The sequence below is a fragment of the Cebus imitator genome, unplaced genomic scaffold, assembly GCF_001604975.1.
Source record: "Cebus imitator isolate Cc_AM_T3 unplaced genomic scaffold, Cebus_imitator-1.0 Scaffold141, whole genome shotgun sequence".
NCBI lineage: Eukaryota > Metazoa > Chordata > Mammalia > Primates > Cebidae > Cebus > Cebus imitator.
The window spans coordinates 2,931,522-2,951,717 of record NW_016107456.1 but is presented as its reverse complement, the minus strand read 5'-3'; the positions used below and the strand labels follow the sequence as shown (position 1 = coordinate 2,951,717).

At 37.9% G+C, this 20,196-nt stretch overlaps 1 protein-coding gene across 4 annotated transcripts in view; it reads right to left on the bottom strand.

Annotated features, from left to right (window-relative positions):
• Positions 1 to 8,329: 8,329 nt before the first annotated feature.
• The window catches only part of ASB5 (ankyrin repeat and SOCS box containing 5), a 114,221-nt gene continuing 102,354 nt past the window's right edge, over positions 8,330 to 20,196 (bottom strand). For all 4 annotated transcript variants that reach the window (XM_017542211.2, XM_017542210.2, XM_037743345.1 and 1 more), the window contains 6 exons: positions 17,254 to 17,333; positions 14,457 to 14,564; positions 13,588 to 13,738; positions 13,295 to 13,429; positions 10,124 to 10,315; positions 8,330 to 9,364 (listed from right to left, as the gene is read on the bottom strand). In XM_017542211.2, coding sequence (XP_017397700.1) covers positions 9,237 to 9,364; positions 10,124 to 10,315; positions 13,295 to 13,429; positions 13,588 to 13,738; positions 14,457 to 14,564; positions 17,254 to 17,333 — 794 coding nt within the window. In that variant the 3' untranslated portion in view covers positions 8,330 to 9,236. The remainder of the gene's footprint in view (positions 9,365 to 10,123; positions 10,316 to 13,294; positions 13,430 to 13,587; positions 13,739 to 14,456; positions 14,565 to 17,253; positions 17,334 to 20,196) is intronic.

Sequence of the window (20,196 nt, the reverse complement as noted above, 5' to 3'; positions counted from 1 at the left end):
TGGATTTTATAAGGTGGTATTTTAAGCTGGTTAACATGAAAGCTTTGAATAGCTGGTTCTACTGTGAAAGGAAATTAAATCTTGGGATGCCCCCCTTCCCCCCGCCCAATCACTAAGCTACAGGGAAAAGTCAAGCTGGGAACTGCTTAGGGGAAACCTGTCTCCTATTCAAAGTCACCCCTCTGTTCGCTGAGACAAATGCATACCTGATTGCCTACTTAGGTTTTGGTTTGCTCAGAAAAAAAACAGATTAAAAAAAATTTTAGGCCGGTGTGGTGGCTCACGTCTGTAATCCCAACACTTTGGGAGGCCAAGGAAGGCGAATCAAAAGGTCAAGAGATAGAGACCATCGTGGCTAACATGGTGAAAACCTGACTCTACTAAAAATACAAAAATTAGCTGGGAGTGATCGTTGGCACCTGTAGTTCCAGTATTTGGAAGTCTGAGGCAGGAGAGTCGCTTGAACCAGGGAGTCAGAGGCTGTGGTGAGCCAAGATTGTGCCACTGCACTCCAGCCTGGTGACAGAGCAAGACTCCATTTAAAAAAAAAAAAAAAATTATTAAGGTTATTACATCCGTGTATCTTTCTATATGCACTTTTAAAATACTTGTGACATTGAGTTACAGGACTTTGGCTTCTGGGTCTAAAAGGGACATGAAGTCCTGTTAATTCTTAAACAGCGACAGCAATTAAAGCCTCTTCTTCAGGCCCAGTAGAAGATGCCAATCAAACTACATTCCTGAGACACAGGGCCAGAAATAAAAGCTATTCAACTCCTTAAGGCCCAGGGAGTATCGTACAAGAGGTGAGTGTGAGAGATTTTAAGAGCCAATTTTGAGGGATAAAATACTTTGTTTTTCTATAAATTAATTACTAATGTCAAAGGGACACTGATGCAAGACCAGCATATAGGCCCTTGTATCAGATTAAGATGGTTTTCTTGAAGCAGTAACCTACTCCTTAACAAAGCTTATAAAGGTTATAAAAGGCTTATGGAAGTTATACCTTATGGTCAACATTAAAATTTTATAGATTGTTTATAAAATTTTGAAAAAAATTAATTGGCTTCATGTTTTATTACAGCTTATTCTTTAGAAAATTAAGTCACCTCTCTTAAAGAATGAAGGGTTTTGTCTTCTTTTGAAATTCTTGAGTTATCACTTTGGTAAAATTAATAACTAATTTTACAATGACCTCGGATATCAAGTGTTTTAAGCCTCTGATATTTGAAAGACTTTCCAAACTCAAATTATAAATTATGTATTTTTCTGACATTTTTAATCCTTTAAGATATTAGTTTGCCTAAAGTTCAAAAATGACATAATTTGGCTTATTTGGTATAAAAATTATAAGAAAAGCATTGTCGAATATGAAATGGTGTTTGCTTTTCTCAGGGTTTTTTGTACAAATCTGTTATTTGTATATATTCCAAAATTCAGGGAAACTCCTATAATTCTGATATGACTTAGTGTACATTATCAGTAATAATTATAATTGTTATGGTAAATTATTGCGTGCCACAGAGGTAACAAATTTCCTTGTTAATTGTCTTTGTGTATGGCTTCTCCAAAATTTTTGTCATTCACAAAATTGTTGTCTTGTTTTGCTCCTCTTTAGAAGATGGTTTTATAATCAGCTATAAAACTCTAACAGGTGCTCTTAAGACAGAACACAAGGGAAAAATCAGTTGGACAGACAATTAAGGCTAGCCCTCAGAAAAGCAGCCTGCCTGAAAAATCATAGCTATAGGTAAAATAGAGGAGCCTGGGGAAAACTCGGACTGCACCTGCACAGATAAGCAGGCAAAGCAGACAAGGTCCTGCATACAGTCTTTTGTTCTTCATGTGATTAGTGGGCTCTCAGGAAAAAGTTTCCTCCCCCTTTCACATGTACTTGGTGGGCTCTGTGGGAGCTTGCATGGGGACTGGGGGTGCTTACCTAAAACAAACCCACAATTATGCAAACAAGAAAAGCTATGTTTTATACTTACCTGGAGACATCCTGCAGCTGGATAGATGGAGAAGTTATACAGACAGCTTGAAAGATAAGAGAAGTTACTCAAACAACTACAGAGATGAGTGGAGTTTCCTGTAAAAGCTTTTGCATTCAACTGTAAAACAGCAACCCATCCAGGATCCCTCTCTACTGCAGAGGGCTTTCTTCTTTCACTTATTAAACTTCACTCCATCCTCACCCTTTGTGTCCATGCTCCTTAATTCTCTTGGTTGTGAGATGATGAGCTTAAATAACACCTTAGACAACAAGACCAGTGACTCTCCACTGTTTCACTGTTGAATGCAGTTTTCTGATAATTTTGGAGATTGTGCCATCAGAATAGAAAAAAAAAAAAAACTTTCAGGACTCATGGAGAGCTGAAATGTTCAGGAATATCAGGCACAACAGGAATTGCATGGACTGAACTAATAGAAGACTGAAGTAATCTTTTTGACTTTTTTCTTAAAACGTTGCTGATCTTTTTTTTTTTTTTTTTTCAGAGTCAAGGAAACATTTCTTTTGTGCTATTGACATATTTTAACAAGTTAGTATACTCCTGTGAATAAAATTTGGAGCATATTTGTTTCTCTCTACCTGATTTCTCCAGAATTTGGAAACAATTTATGAGTGTTCTTAACTTATAGCAATGCAATTATTTGCATAAGCGCAATAAGATCTGTTTTCATTTGTAACAGGACACAACTGGAAAAACTGGTTACTTTACCAAGGCTTTGACTGGAATGGTGTGCTTTCCTTTAAGGAATCAAATGACTTATAGAGCCAATAAAAGCCCCCTGGGAAAATTGGCTTCATACCTTGTCTACACAGTCCCTGTACAGCGTTTCTGACCTGTGGTAAGTAAAGAATGTCACTTTCTGACAGGCCCGGGAGTCTTAAGTTTATTTTGGAACCTCAAGAGGTGAGGAATTCATACAACACTTAGGCATTTGATGGTAGAAAACCATGGCTGGGCTCAGCTTTTTAAAAGTCTTATCTGAGATTCCTTCTATGGAACAAAGTTCTATCAAAGCCAATTGAAAAGCCTATGTAAAAAAAAAAATTTATTCTTGCTACATGTTATACAAATAATCAGGCCAAGTATAATCAAGCAAAGACAAATTACTAATGATTTGTCTTTAGTAAAAATGGGAAACTGGAGAGAGAAAAAATTTGTTTCAAAAAACAATAGTACAACTGTTAGATTCTAGTCTTGCCTAACGTTGTTCTTATTTTCTATGGTTTGTACTGAATTCTAATTTTTCTTGGCTATAAATCTTCGAAATAATTTTTTCAGGTTTTTCCTTTCTTTTCCCCCCATTTTTCCTAATTTGAAGTCACTGAAAAGCAAGCTATGCTTTTGTAAAGCCCCATGAATTGAAGCTAGACAATTTCAACTTCAGGAGAAAAATAGCAGCAACCTATTTACATATATAAGCTACTTTCATACCTGCCTAGTGATTTATGGACTTCAGAGTGATGTGGCTATATCAATTTTCCAGGATTGCTGTTTTGTTTGTTCTTGTTTTTCTCTCTTTCTCCCCCTATTTTGACTTCATAGGATGTGACACTTTACAACCTGCTAAAATGAGCTTTCCTAATAGCTTGGGACCTACCAGTCTAGGAATAAACCATCCTAGCCATGAGAGACCAGATGAAACCGGAGACCTGAGACCCATTTTCTTCTAAAATACTTTCTCCAAAGATTTTTTAAAGAAAGTGGGGGGAATATGAAAGGAAAATAAATCTTGGGCCTCTCCAAATAACTAAGCTAAAGGGAAAAGTCAAGCTGGGCAATGCTTAGGGCAAAACTGCCTCTTATTCTATTCTGAGTCACCCCTCTGCTCACTGAGATAAACGCATATCTGATTGCTTCCTTTGGAAAGGCTAATCAAAAACTCAGAAGAATGGAACCATTTGTCTCTTATCTACCTATGAGTTGGAATCCCCTTCCCTGCTTCGAGTTATCCCTTTTTTTCCCTGGACCAAATCAATGTTCATCTTACACATGTTGATTGATGTCTCACATATCCCTAAAATGTATAAAACAAACTGCCCTGACTACCTTGGGCACATGTCAGAACCTCCTGAGGCTGTCATGGGTGATCATCCTCAACCTTGTCAAAATAAACTTTCTAAATCAACTGAGACCTGTCTCAGAGTTTCAGGGTTCACACTACCTTTTATTAGCTACGCGACTTTGGGTAAGCTATTTAACATTTTTATTTATAAAATATGGAAATAAATAGGATACACCACAGAGTTGTGGAGATTAAATAAGTGAAATATGTAAAGAGCCTAAAACAATGTGCAGCACAAAGTGCTCAGTAAGCATAGATGATTGCTTGAAAGGTGATCTTGGAAATGTGTTTGGATGATAAAGGGGCAGTCTCACACAGAATAACTAATGGAAGCGATTGCGTAGAAATGTGAGAGGTTTTTTTTTTTTTTTTTAAATGAGTTTTATGAAACAACAGAACCCAGTAGGGTTAGAGAAAGTGTTCAGGCATTATCAACCGAAGAGACATTCTCAGCCAAAGATTTGGATGATAATGGCTAGAGAAGTAGGTTAGGGCTGTAGATTGGGGTTTATTTGTTTTCATTTTTGAGACAGAGTCATGCTGTTGCCTATTCCCAGGTGGGAGTACAGTGGCGTGCTCAGGGCTTACTGCAGCCTTGACCTCCTGGACTCAAGTGAGCCTCCCGCCTCAGCCTCTCACCTCAGCCTCCCAAGTAGCTGGGACTACAGGTGTAAGCCACATGATTAGCTAATTTTTAATTTTTTTTTGTAGAGACAGGTCTCAAACTTGTGGGCTCAAGCAACCTTCCAGCCTCAGCCTTCCAAAGTGCAGCAGTTACAGCCATGAGCCACCATGCCCGGCTAGATTGGGACTTAATTGTAAACAGTTTTGCTAAGGAGTTAGAAATCTTCCTGCAATCAGTGTGCCAGTTGTTAAGCAAACACATCCCTTTTAGAAACACTCCCTTCTGTGTTCCCAGTTCTGTGACACTGGAGTTGGAACACTGCTTCAATTTCTCCTTTGCTGGGTGTATGGTAAATTCTGCCAATAGAGGGAGGAAGAGAGCGGCCAACAGGTGGGGAGCAGGGATTTGCTGTTTCTCTGCTTGCTGTTCAAGCCCCTGTGTTACCATGGCAACAAAGCTTCACCTGGCAGGGGCAGTTGGTTCCAGTCTCCAGTTGTTTAACACTTCTGGAGCAAGTTTTGTCATATTGTCTCTGAGTTTTTAGCAACCACCAAGAAGTGGCCCTCCTGTGAGATCCAATTTTACTCTTGGACCACTCATCTGAGCTTCTGAAGTATTGGCACCAGCTGTGTATGTCCCCTCCGCAGAAGTCTAAGTCTTGAGGCTTAAGCCTCCCACTCTTAAGTTCTTGAAACCTCAACTTCTTCCCTGGGGGTGGTAATTGCTTCTTGAAGAGTCTATCTCTTAATTTGATGGGCCTATTTTAGTTTTTCGGCTCTTCGATACAACCAGTTCCTTATACAGTTGATGCGGGTTTGAACAACAGGGTTTGGAACTGCACGGGTCCACTGGTATGTGGATTTTCTTCCGCCTCTGCCAACCCCGAGACAGCAGGACCAATCCCTCCTTTTCCTCCTCCTCCTCCTTCTCCTCAGCCTACTCAGTGTGAAGGCGAGGATGTAGACCTTTCTGATGATCCACTTCCAGTTAATGAATGGTTAATATATTTTCTTTATGATTTTCTTAATAACATTTTCTTTTCTCTAGCTTACTTTATTGTAAGAATACAGTAGATAATACATATCACACAAAATATATGTTGATATTTATGTTATTGGTAAGACTTCCAGTCAACAGTAGGCTATTAATAATTATGTTTTCAGGGAGTCAACAGTTGTACTTGGGTTTTCTACCATGCAGGACATTGGTTCCCCTAATATTCATGTTGTTCAAGGATCAGCTGTTAAAGTTCTTGCTGTTGAATCTGTTGAATGCCTGGAATTACTTCTGTTTTCCTGATTGGATGCTGAATGTCATATTGCTTGGTACCTGGAGTGAGGTTTTCCTCTACCATTAGCTCACCTGCATCTTTCCAGGGTATCCAAGGAACTTCCTTCATCCTGTTCATGAGTGAGTGTGGATTACTAAACTTAATCAGGAGGTAACTCCAAATACAGCTGCTTTTCCATTTGAAGTGTCTTTTTTTTTTTTTAGACGAAGTCTCACTCTGTCACCCAGGCTGCTGGAGTGCAGTGGCATGATCTCAGCTCACTGTAACCTCCGCCTTCCAGGTTCAACCAATTCTCCTGCCTCAGCCTCCTGAGCAGCTGAGACCTCAGGTGTGTGTGACCACACCTGGATAATTTTTGTATTTTTCCATCAATCTTGAACATGTGAGAAAGTTCACTTAGGTTTTTAAGAGAAAGGGCTAACCTTAAAATAACCTAAATTATAAATGATAATAATAATAGTAGAGAAACTGAAGTTAAAAAGTGGGAATAATCCAAGGGAAAGGATAATTTTTAAGTTGTTTTATAGTTGGATCACCAGTCAGTTGAGCTCAGTTCTGTGATGGAACAATGAAAGCTTTCTGCCCTGGAGGCCTTTCTTTTCTACTACGTATCTATTGACTTTCTCAGAAACACCAGATATATGCTGTGATTATAAAAATCACAGAAGTTACCTTTTTAATCCAAAAAATTGTTTCAACAGTGTCTATCTACAGTAACTGTTTTACTATACTTCTTAAGTCTTATGTCACATAGTGACTATTTTTTGTGTTTTACTTTGTGAAATTTTGTCCTTGAACTTTAGTGTGTGTGTGTGTGTGTGTGTATATTTATATATATGTATGCACAAAATATGTATAAATGTATAACATCATATGTATTAAATATCACATATAATATATATTATTTGTCACATATATATAAAATATGTTTTGGATTAGAAGGCCTTTGAGGTATCTATTTTTTAATCTGTGATACTCTATCTTAATGCTCATAACTCAGTGATTTGGAAACTGTTGGTGAAAAAAATTAGTGCAATTGAGTCATATTCTCCATGACCTTTCATTATAAAATATAATGAGACAAACACAAAGCATTTTATTCCAATGAATAATAATCACACTTTAATAACAAACATACAATATATTTAAGTTAGAACACTGCTTTGATAAGACAATCATACTCAAGCTAAGATACAAGGTACAGATGTACTGAAATTGTAAAGTGTCCATTTTCATGTTTGATATTTACTTCTCTTACTGGACCAAGACCAGTAAGACAGATGTGTTGCATTACTCTTACAGTCTAAGACTTCACCTCTAGCTCAGGGAATATACTGGTGGAAACCTGTTTTTACCAAAAAGCAGCTTTAGTATCTGTTTAACCAGGTTATTCTGTAATAAGAACTCCATTTTAATGTACATTATCCATTACGAATGTGTTAGACTGAGATATTCTATAAAACAGACATTTAAAGGGCCATATTCACATAGAAAACATTGTTTAATGCATACGCTACGTTTGAAAATCTCAACAAAGATTTTAAATCTCGCCTGATTTTTTATTTGTCTGCCAAAATGCAAGCTTAGTGATCGGGGCTCATATACAATCTCTGGAAGTTAGCCAGGAAGTCACAAGAAAATAAGCCCAGGGCTATTGAAAATAGTGATCCAAATATTTACTTTATCAAAATTTAATAAATCTATATAACTCACCAAAAGCTGTTTTTGTTTTATGCAGAGTTGTATGTTAATTATCCTATTTGTAAAATCATAATAGACCCTGAATTACAAAAAAGGCATAACATTTTATTATGTTTTCTGTTGCACTTGAGTATAGTTAAAGCCGAAGAGAATAAACATAGTATTTGCCCTTGCGGAGGACTAGCTCAGTAGTGTCTTCTTTTATACAATACTGTCTGTTGCTATTACTTGCAAATACAGTATACTGTAAACCCTTGTTTTGTGTAAAAAGAATTAGAAACAGTGCAGTTAAGTTCTCTATATACATTTTTTAAGATCTCTAAATGTATTAAATGGCACCCACTCTTTAAAAGCTCCACAATTTATCATCTATCATTGATAGGCATTTGGGCTGGTTCCAAGTCTTTGCTATTGTGGGGAGCTGGGGAGGAATAGCAGTGGGTAGGGGACTAGGGGAGGGATAACATTATGAGAAATACCTAATGTACATGATGGGGTGATGGATACAGCAAACCCCCATGGCACATATATACCTAGGTAACAAACTTGCACATTCTGCACGTGTACCCCAAAACTTAAAGTATAATTTTAAAAAAGGAAATTATTTACCCCCCGCGAAAAAAGCTCCACAATTTGAGTTTTTTATCTTGCATTATTTTAATATCTGCAGAATGATTTGATGATCCTCAGAATATGATCCAGGACCTCTTTGTCAATTAGATATATAGTTCATTTTCTTAAGTCCAAGTATGACTAGCTATTGACAATTTCTGAAATGGAAGAAGGCTGGAGTAATATGTATGTAAAAGCACTGATAAGAGATGATCAGGAGCTACTCCTGAAAAGGAGGAGGTCTTAAAATTGCCTTACCCGGTGTGTAATGTTCTAAATATCTCAGGGTGAAAGGGCAGTTCTGACCTTTCATTTTATCACTTTTCTGTAACGGGTCCATGTACTGTGGAGAAAAGAAGTGACTTGTGAGTACTTTGAGGGGGGTAAGGGCGTAGGCAATTTATTTTTATGAAGCGGTCGTTTTAATGACCAGTGGACATCACTCAACATAGTGGATTTCCTGAATGAGCATCATCTTGGTTTCTGAAAGCATATTAGATGCTCTTTGCTAAGCCATACTCATATTTTATGTCAATATCAATAACAAGTTAGCCAATTATAATAGCAAAAATTAAAAAACCCATTAGTTGAAGAATATAGCCCTTTTAAAATATAATATGAATAACTTTACTAAGAGTTTTCTTTCCAATCGGAAAGAAAACATAAGATACTTTTTTTCTAAGTCAACAAGAGGATATATTGAAATAACAAAAAAATAGGTATTATAAATATGCTATAATCCAAAGACAGTATACATTATAAAACAATAGTATTAACTAATACACTTAAAATTAAAATTGATATTTTACTGCTTCCCTGGGTGATCTGATACTCACTTTTACCCTGTCTTTAGCATATTTTAATATGAAATATTCCTTAAGCAAAAGAAATAAAAATTTTGATTTTCAAGATATTTAGAATTATTTTACTGTTTTATCGATACTGTAAGAAATTCTTTAGTAATGTTGGCAGCTGGAGCTGTGGGATAAGGTGCAATCTTGGACTTCCTATGTAGTGTCTGATGCAGAGTCGGCAGAGTTGGCAAAGAGAGCTTGGGGTGGCTACAGGAAGATGTGAAAGTACTTGTTAATTAAAATAGAAATTAATTTTTTATGTTGCAAGATACATAAAACAAAATCATAAAAACTACAATGTTTTGTGCTATGAACACTATACTAGGGAAATTTATGTAAGCAGTTATATTGCTTTTATTCATGAGATCTTATTATAATTGAGATATATTCCATATACATTCTTTAAAGCTTTATAATCCTCAGGCTTAAGAAATAATTGTTGCATTTAAAGCCTTGAAAAAGTCTGCTTTTTGAAGGAGATATAAATCAAAAGTCCTGAGAAGTGTTACTTACTAAAAGAAGAAATTTTAAAATTAGGTTTAATATTTACACTAAAAGAAATATTATATTCCCTGGACCAGGCTTAAGAAACCCTATTTTAGAACAAAAGTCTTAAATGTAAAAATATTTCCTAATTTCATTTCTATAATATGTTATAGAAGGTTCATGCCCTTATAAAATGAGGCATGTTCCAAATATAAATCAGCAGATATTACACCAGAACTACATATAATGCATCACCAAAACAAACAAAATGTATTTAACCAAAGGAATATCATAGTTTAGATAAGATAAAAAGAGAAAATTAAAATCATCATCTTTTTTAATTAAAAAATTATCTACTTTCACAAATAATGTTTGACATTTTATGCCACTGTTGCTTTCCACGCCAACAAAAAGTCTCTCACTTTCATCTTGGGCAAAAATATTTTTGCTTTTGTACGTTTCCACATGTATTTTTCTTACCTTCATGTTGAAGCAGTATTCTTTCCACCATACTGCTAGACGTAGCTACATCTACAGGTCGCAGAAGCTCTGTATTTTTGGCATTGATATCTGCTCCAAATTCTAGCAGTAAGTTTACAATTTCTGTACTGGATTGTTGAGCAGCAGCATGTAATGGAGTATCCCAATACTTGCCTTTCTGTACATCAGCACCTACATGTAATAGGGAGTGAAGATAAATATAAATGAAAATTACTAAATAAGTCAGTTGCCTCAGTGGGGGTAGAAAAGGAAAGGCAATAGAGGAAGGTTACCAAGGGGACTTCAACTCTATTTGTTATGAGTTATATATATATATATATATATATATATATATATGGAGTATCCACATACACACATATGCCTCATATTTACATATACATATATATAAACTGGGTACATATGAATATGAGAGATACATACATTTGTTATGTTACTTTCTGATACTTTTCTGTATGCTTGAACTATCATAATAAAATTATTTTTAACTTTTAAATGATCTCAAAAGTAATCATGTTAACTAATATTATAAAGAATGCACAATTAAGTTCATTCATATTTATCTTCATCATGGTTGATGGTTTTTAGAATTATTCAAGAGCTTATTGCTATTATTCTTTTCATTTATTTAAGGCAAGGAAGCTCTTTGGTACTCATAAATGTGTGAGCTATTTAGGTAACATATATATAGATTTTCCTGCCACCTTTCACTCATGTAGTTTAAGTCAATAAGTATATAAATATATTGAGCCTCTTAAATCTAAAGGAACATTGATGATGTCTGCATGAAATGAAATTTTTTAAAAATGCTTATGTTAAAATACAGCCTACATGTTAAATTACCTATTGCATATTACTTTATCCCAGTGCAAAGCCTGGCATATGGTGGTCATTCAATGTGTCTGCAATAAATAAATGCTGTTTAGTACTGTTAAAAATAACCATCCCATCTTCTGGTACATAAATAGTTACAACACCAGAAATGTCTACCAATAAAAATGCATAAGTTCTTTTCAACTCTGTTTTCCGTTACTATCTGTAAAACTAATGATGTCTTTAAGAGGCAGTATACTTTCAGTGTCCCTTTATGGCCCTTCTGCTCCTTTCAAATTTCAATAAATGTAATCATTTTCAATATTTTTTAAACAAATATAAAATGTTTAGGGAAAAATTATATTCTGTAGCAAAATTTCCATAAAGAAAGCATAAACGTTGGTTATGTCAATTTTATGGAAGAAAAGGGCCTCTAAATAACAATCAATCAACAATTACTAACAGTTCTTTTGCATATTTATTGATTTGTTTATTTTAAGATGGAATCTCACTGTGCCACCCAGGCTGAAGAACAGTGGCACACTCTTGGCTCACTGTCACCTCTGCCTCCCGGGTTTAAGTGATTCTCCTGCCTCAGCCTCAGCCTCCCAAGTAGCTGAGACTACAGGTGCCTGCCACCATGCCTGGCTAATTTTTGTGTTTTTAGTAGAGATGGGGTTTCACTATGTTGGCCAAGCTGGTGTCAAACTCCTGACCTCAGGTGATGCACTTGCCTTGGCCTTCCAAAGTGCTGGGATTATAGGCCCATAGTTTTTAAAGCCCAGTACAAAACATTTGGTGGAAAGAATAATATTCCTAGCAAACCAAAGAAACACTCTAAAGCAGCGGCGTTCAATCTTTTGGCTTCCCTTGGCCACAATGGAAGAAGAAGAATTGTCTTGAGCCACACATACAATACACTAACACTCATGATAGCTGATGAGCTAAAAAAAATAAAATCCAAAAAAGACCTTTAATATTTTAAGACAGTTTATGAATTTGTATTGGGAGGCATTCAGAGACATTCTGGGCTGCATGTGGTCCCTGGGCGGCGGGTTGGACAAGCTTGCTATAGAGCATAAATTCTATTGATCATATAAAAAATTACAGGAGAACATAGCCAGAAAATAACAATCTGTCAATGGCTAGTAACATAACTCATGTCTAAGACTGACTAGGTGTAATAAGAATGAAATAGTAGATGTAGACCCTGCTTGCAAGAAGTTTCTCTGTTAGCTAAGATAATGTGAGTAGTGCATGAAGGGTTTACTAAAAATAAAGATCAGTATATATCAGGGATCAGATGACTCTCATAAACAATAAATAGCATAGAACTTCATTTATTCATTTTATGTATTCTAAACTTATGTCACATGAGAGGATAAGAGAGAAGAACCATGCCAGAGAAAAGAGGTGATAATCCAAATCCTAAAGGGACTCCCAGTCCTGTGATGAGTGGGGCCACTATGGTCTCAATAGGTTAGAAATATTTTTCAGGGTCTGGGTGTGGTGGCTTACACCTGTAATCCCAGCACTTTGGGAGGATGGGGTGGGTAGGATCACAAGGTCAGGAATTTAAGACCAGCCTGACCAATGGTGAAACCCCATCTCTACTAAAAATAAAAAAGAAAATTAGCCGGGCGAGGTGGTGCATGTTTGTAGTCCTAGCTACTCGGTAGACTAAGGCAGGAGAATCACTTGATCCTGAAAGGTGCAAAGGTTGCAGTGAGCCAAGATCGCACCACTGCATTCCAGCCTGGGTGACAGGGTGAGATTCCATCTCAAAAAAGAAGAAAAAAAATGTTTTTCAGGGGACTAAAGCTAACTTACTTGAAACAAATCTTGAGGAATTGATTTGTTTCGAGTAAATGGAAAAGGGCAGTGATTCTTTTCAAGTAAGCAAGACAGAAAGTACAAAGTCTAGAAAAGTACATGAGTTTTTAAAGTTAGCAGAAGATGAGGCTGTCCAAGCAGTTACTATCCTGAAAATTTCTTTTGATGGATTTGTTCCAAGATATATACATTCTTGGCAACATCACATTCAGTCTTGAGGATCCTAATTTTGTGACCTAAAAGTGGAGCTTTCAGACTCCATTACATACCCAAATGTCTGCTAATGCAGTGCATGCGGAATATAGAGATAATGCATCTATCTGTGAGCTAGGAAGGCAACTTAATCAAGAATGAGGTTCTTTTTTATTGGTTCTCTAATCGTGTGAAAATGCTTACAATAAGAACTTTTTTTTAGCAATGAGATTTAATTTGAAAGGAGCTCATTTAGAGAAATAAATAACTGCTTGTGTGTATGGACAGGACAAAAGATGTTTTAAAGGAAAATACCAGCATAGAGAAGCTTCCAGATGCAATGGAATTGCTGTGCCATACAAGCTGCATAGAGAGGAGTTCCCAAATGAGGAATGTCTTGGTCAACATCTATGCCCCAGGATATCAGGATGTCAAGACATTCATGGTGACCTGCCAACACAAAGGAGAGGAGTTTAACTTAATGCCCATCCACCCCACGCACCTCACCCCAGGCTTCCCCTGTGGTGTCACTCATTGAAAGATAAACAGTACTGCAGGCTGCTAAAGAAACTGTCTCCGCTTGTCACTTAATCCCAGGGCTAAGTTACCTTTACTGGCAGCCTCATGTGTGGGGGACGGAAGACATGACTCCAGCTGGGCTTTGGCGCCATACTCCAGAAGCAGCTCTGCACAGCTCGGACTGCCTTGGGAGCATGCGTTGAATAATGGAGTCACGCCATCTATTGTGATTGCATTTACCTAAACCAAACAAAAATATCCAGAAATAAGACTCATAAGTCATACACGATTAACCGATTTAGTTGTGCATTTTCAAAAGTTATGTGATCTGCTAACAGAAACACTTGGGAAACTGTGCACACTAAATATGACAAAGTATACTTTGCTCTTACGCATTAATAAGAAAAGCTGTAAAACAGAGAGAAATGTGATGTGGCAGATAATTCATTGGAATGGGCATACAACTAGTGGAAATCATGAAAAAAACGCGTGCTCAAAGAGCAAATAAGATCTAGTTCAATGATTAGATACTTTTCAGTAAGAATAAAAATGAAGAAAGAAGTGGAATGATGATAAAGTTGTAATGAAGCCACATTGCTAGCTTAAAGTGGTAAAATTGGTAATTCTATTTCTGAGACTTTATTTAAGGAAAATCATCCAAAAGATGGGCAAATGTTACAGACCTAAAGATGTTCATCAATTGCTATTTAGAGTCATGAAAGCAGAAAATAACCTAAAGAATAGTCTATATTATTACGCAGCATACTCCCCATTTATGCAATGATTGTAAATCCTTTTTAGAGTGCAATAAGAAGGCGAAGGAATTCAAGAGCTTTATTTTTATTCTGCTATTTTTGAAAATTACCGAGAATCAGGGAAAGAAAAGTAAAATGAGAACTTTGTCGGATTCTCTCCATCAGTAAATGGTAAATTGTTAATGCTCTGAAAGGGTACTTACATTAGCTCCTGCTTCCAGCAGAGTTCTGGCACATGCCACATGATCTCCAAGGCAGGCTTCGTGCAATGGGGTGACATGGTCTAAGGTTACTGCATTTACATTATAACCCTAAATATGACATAATTTTGAAAGGTGAGCAAAGAGTTATATATTTAAAACATCATCTCTATTGATGTCATTAGAGAGTGATATATTTAAAGATTAAAGACTCTCAGGCAAACCGGTTTCCAGTTTAGTAGGATAGGTTGTTCAAATGCCATAGGGTCAATCCGTTGCCAGACTCCTTAGCCCTATTTTTGCGGCACCATCATGTCTGAACCTAATAATGCCTTAAATATTATGTTCAATATATTCTGGCACATTTTCTTTAAATGTTGCTTTCTTAATATTTTTTGTTCTTATTTTGTGCTTTGCTTTGTAGAACTAAACACTCTTTTTTTGTTGTTTTATAGAACTAAAGACTTGTTTTGATTGAGGCTATAAAATTACAGGTCAGCCAAGGTTTGCAGAATAATACTCTTCACTATAGTAAACAGCTTTGTGAATTTTTGTCACCAAATAGGTATGATAAAGTTGTATGCTGGTGGTTAAGAACTCTGACTATAAAATCAATTAGACTTGGGTTTGAAGCATAACTCCATCATGAATAGTTTTAATTTGGACAAATACCTTTGCCTCTAAATTTTAAGACTATCATGAAAATTAAATGAGGGCTGGGCACAGTGGTACATGCCTGAAATCCCAGCACTTGGGGAGGCCAGGATGGGCAGGTCACCTGAGGTCAGGAGATTGAGACCAGCCTGACCAACATGGAGAAACCTTGTCTCTACTAAAAATACAAAATTAGGCAGGCATGGTGGTGCATGCCTGTAATCCCAGCTACACAGGAGGCTGAGGCAGGAGAATCACTGAAACCCAGGAGGCAGAGGTTGCAGTGAACTGATATCGTGCCTTTGCACTCCAGCCTGGGCAACAAGAGTGAAACTCTATCTCAAAAAAAGAAAAAGGAAAAGAAAAAAATATTAAATGAGATGATCCATGTAAAGCTATTACTATTACAATGCCCAGCATATGAAAACATTATTTTTTATAATTATTTAATCAAAACTAAGTATACACTTTTTCACTGTATTCCAATCAAACTCAAAATATCACACTAAAATAACTCCATACTATTAGGATATGAGATTGTTTACCTTCTGGATATCTTTTGTATTTCCTTGTCTATTAACAATCATACTAAGCACTGTAATAGGAAGAACTTCAAAGCCAAATCCTCATAACATATTACAGATCACCAAAATCTATAATACCAATATAGACATGAAGAATTTTTAAATGAAGGCAAGAAAAACAGATGATCCTTTCAGACACTTTCAAGTTGGCCAGCCAGCAGTCAGATGTGGGGAGCTAATGCCACACTGCCACACACTCGAGGGGACCAGATGATGGAAACACCTGAGAAGGCAGAGATGCCCTTTCACATCAGGCTCTGGGGACAGCCTCACGTGATTCCTGGCTGAACTGTCAGTGGATTAGGGACACACACTGAAACATATGCTAAGACTGCTCTTCTTCAAAGAATGACATGGCCCTATCTGAGGAATTGTCCTTTAGAAATTGTTGACCCCTTTTCAGTGTTTATTTTCCTCCCATCGAGTGATGAACAAAACAAAATAGTCACATGGTTATTGCAGAACCGGAAGTCCCTAAAAAAGTGTGTCATCCTACATCTCCATTCTACACATGAGAATAGGAAGCTCAGGTAGGTTGTGGTTCACCTCAAGTGCCAGCCTAAGATCCAGGTCTTGAGACCCAGGCAGTGCTGTTTAAACAGGCAACCTTTCCTTTCTTTGTAGCCATCTGAGAATGTTTCTCCTTGAGACTGGGAAACACTCGCGCATGACTTCCAGATCTGGGTGTGCATTTTATTTTTATTTTTTATTTTTTTTGAGATAGCGTCTTGCTCTGTCACCCAGGCTGGAATGCAGTGGTATGAACTTGGCTCACTGCAACTTTTGAGTTCAATTGATTCTCCTGCCTCAGACTCCTGAGTAGCTGGAACTATAGGTGTGAGCCCCATGCCTGGGTAATTTTTGCATTTTTAGTAGAGATGAGGTTTCAGCATGTTGGCCAGGCTGGTCTCGAACTCCTGACCTCAGGTGATCTGCCTGCCTTGGCCTCCCGAAGTGCTGGGATTACAGGCATGAGCCACCACGCCCAGCCTGGACGTGCATTTGAATTACATCAGAAGCTTAAAAAAAAAGTCCAAGCTTTCTGTTTCAATAAGGATTTGTGTTTTTCATTTTTCCTCTGGTGAATCTGATGAGCAGGCAAGTATATAAATGATTGTCCTGTAGCCTTGTTAGGCAATTTCCTGGAGCATATTACAGATCACCATATTGTAAAAAAAGATTGCTTTGGCATCTGCTCTGATGACTTCTTTTTGGATATTTTATTACAGAACTAAGTCTGTAATTAGCTGCACATATTGTACAGAGTTAAGCATATTTAGAAAGCTTAATCAATAATATATAAACCCAATCATTACTTCCTTAAATGTCTATCTATGAACAAATATGTTCTCTGAGAAATTTGAAATACTGACATACAACTATATCGAAATATTTATGAAAGAATTTTCAAAGACAAATGAGAAGCTATTGCCTTCTCTGACATGAGTTAAAAGGGCGGAAGTAAAATTTAAGTAATTTTATTATATTTGGATTGATTTGTTTTGACCATGTTCCATGCACATGGAAAGGGGGCATATTTTAAACTATGTGTAATATATTACCTGTGATAATAATGTTCTCAGAGCAAGAAGGCGACCTTGACTTGCTGCTTCATGTAGTGGTGATCGATCTGCCCAGGAACCTGTCAAAAAAAAAGTAGAAAACAAAATTCTATGCATCAAAGTGAATGCTAGTAGAAATAATCAATTCCTGGGTCACATAAAATTTTCACACTCACTGTTCAACAGGGTGGCCCAGATACTTATACTGTTTATTAGGAAATTTGACTCTTATTGCAGGAAACAGATAGGCAGTTCCCAACATGATGCATGCTCTGGGATTTACCCATCCCAGACTTACTATGCCATTTTTATTCTTTATTGTTTTGAGATTCAGTCTCGCTCTGTTGCCCAGGCTGGGGTGCGGTGGTACAATCTCAGCTCGCTATAACCTTGGTCTCCCAGGTCAAGCAATTATCCCGCCTCAGCCTCGCAGGTAGCTGGGACCACAGGCACGCACCACTATGCCTGGATAATTTTTGTAATTTTAGTAGAGACAGGGTTTCACTATGTTGGCCAGGCTGGTCTTGAACTCCTGACCTCAAGTGATCCACCTGCCTTGGCCTCCAAAGTGCTGGGATGAGAGACGGGAACCACCACACCCAGCTTATTATGCCTTTTGAATTACCTGCACTCACTATTACCCCTAGTGACTCACTCGCAACATTCTTCTTCCTGACTTTATGCTTGGCTGACATAGAAGTCTTAGTTCCAGAGGGAGGAAAGAGCTTCCACTCAGAGACACGACAAGTATTCCATTGCCATGGAAGTTGAGAATGAGCTCCTCCTGCCTCTGAGTCAACAGACTAGGAAGGGAGTTATAGTGCTCTGGCATCACAGAGCAAGACTACCATAGGGAAACTGGACTCCTGCCCCACAATGGAGCTAAGGAAGAGTATGTCCAGAGTACAGAACATCCTTTAGAGAATCTCTTAGTATATTATCATGTCCTGTGAGTAAGATCAAAGGAAAACCACAACACTCAATCCAGGCAGGACTATGAATGGCGCAGCAGGAATGAAGGTTTGGGTCATCTTGCCAGGTAAAGAACTACGGCCGGCTGAGGGGCTTGCTGGAGACAAAGGGGTTAGTTACATAATGGGTAGTAGAAGAAGGTAGTTATAGACAGCAGCTATGATCACGTGACCAGTGGCAGAAATTATAATTGTCGTGAGTACTTTCTATTTTGTTAAGAATATGTGGGCATATGTACATATATTAAGGAAATTTATCTTCATTTTCATTCCCTTCTTATTCCTCTATAGGTAACATAAGATACACTGACTTTTTAAATCATGAGATATCAGGAAAAGAGTAAACATCATCCAAGATCTTTACCTCTTCCTTTGGAGAAGGGATTAGTGCATTTTCTGTTATTGGCAGGATAGTAATATTACATCTGGCAGAACCATTACCGTGTTGTTGCATTTGTTCATTTTTATTTTTTATTTTTTGAGATGGAATCTTGCTCTTTGTTGCCTAGGCTGGAGTGAAATGGCGCAATCTCGGCTCACCGCAACCTCTGCTTCCCAGGTTCAAGTGATTCTCCTGCCTCGGCCTCCTGAGAGCTGGGATTACAGGCATGTACCATACCCAGCTAATTTTGTATTTTTAGTAGAGATGGGGTTTCTCCATGTTGGTCAGGCTAGTCTTGAACTCGCGACCTCAGGTGATCCCCAAGTCTTGGCCTCCCAAAGTGCTGGAATTACAGGCATGAGCTACTGTGCCCGGCCTGTTGTTGCATTAATTTTGGAGATTAAGTATGGCTTAAGGAGATGCATATAGGTGCCACATTGACAAGAGGTGGATTAGTGATGGTAAATTTCAAGTGTCAAGTTGACTGAATTAAAGAACACCTAGAGAATGGGTAAAGCATTGCTTATGAGTGTGTCTGTGAGGGTGTTTCCAGAGGAGACTGTCTTATGAGTAGGTGGCTGAGTGGAGAAGAGCTGCTTGCAGTAAGGTTGGTCACCATCATATGGCTGAGGGCCTGGAGAGAACAAGAAAACTCTCCTGGAGTGGGGACACTCTCCTCCTCCTGCCCTTGGACCTCAGAACTCCAGGCTGTTTCTGACCTTGAGACTCCAGGACTTCAGTGGCTCTCTGGGTTCTCAGGCCTGTGGCCTCTGACTGAGAATGACATCGGCTTTCCTGGTTCTGAGGCTTTTGTACTTGGACTGAGCCACGCTGCCACATCCCAGGGTCTCCAGCTCTCAGACAGCCTGTCGCAGGACTTCACCGCCTCCATAATCATGTGAGCCAATTCCCCTAATACACCGCCTCTCATATGTCTATGTTTTTCTCTGTCTGTCTATGTATCTAGGTATCTATCTATCTTTCTATTTCTCACCTATTGGTTCTGTCTCTTTGGAGAATCCTGACTAATACAACTACCAGATAAGAGGGGAATTACGGTCACCAGGTGAGCCACAAAAAAGTTTTGTTTCATGGTTTTTCACCTTGAACCTCTCCTCTCAATTTTTTTTCTGTCCTTTTAGCAGGAATATCAGCTTGAATGTCCACCTCTCCACACTCCCAGCTCCTTCTGCTATTTCCTGTGGTCCCCCCACCCAAGCTTGCCCAGGCTCTGAAGTGTAGGGGTTGCAACATGTTGCTAAGCAGGGCAAGTAGCTGAGACCTGTGTCTGAAGTGGGGAGTGGGCACTACTGCACCCAAACTCTTCTGAAGTGACTGTCAATGGCGTCCTAGTGGTTAAGCATTCTACTGCCCGTTGCTATAAAATGGGTATCACCATTGTGATAAGGAAACACCTCTGAGGCCACTAAGTATCTTCCCTGCAGTAAAATCGCTCTGCATAAACCAAAAGGCAAAGCAAAGAAGACAATGCATGGTCATGGCAGTCAGGGCTAGGAGCATTAGCTCTGGAGTTAGACCCCATGACTCTCTAAATCATTACTTTTTTTTTTTTTTTTTTTTTTTTTTTTT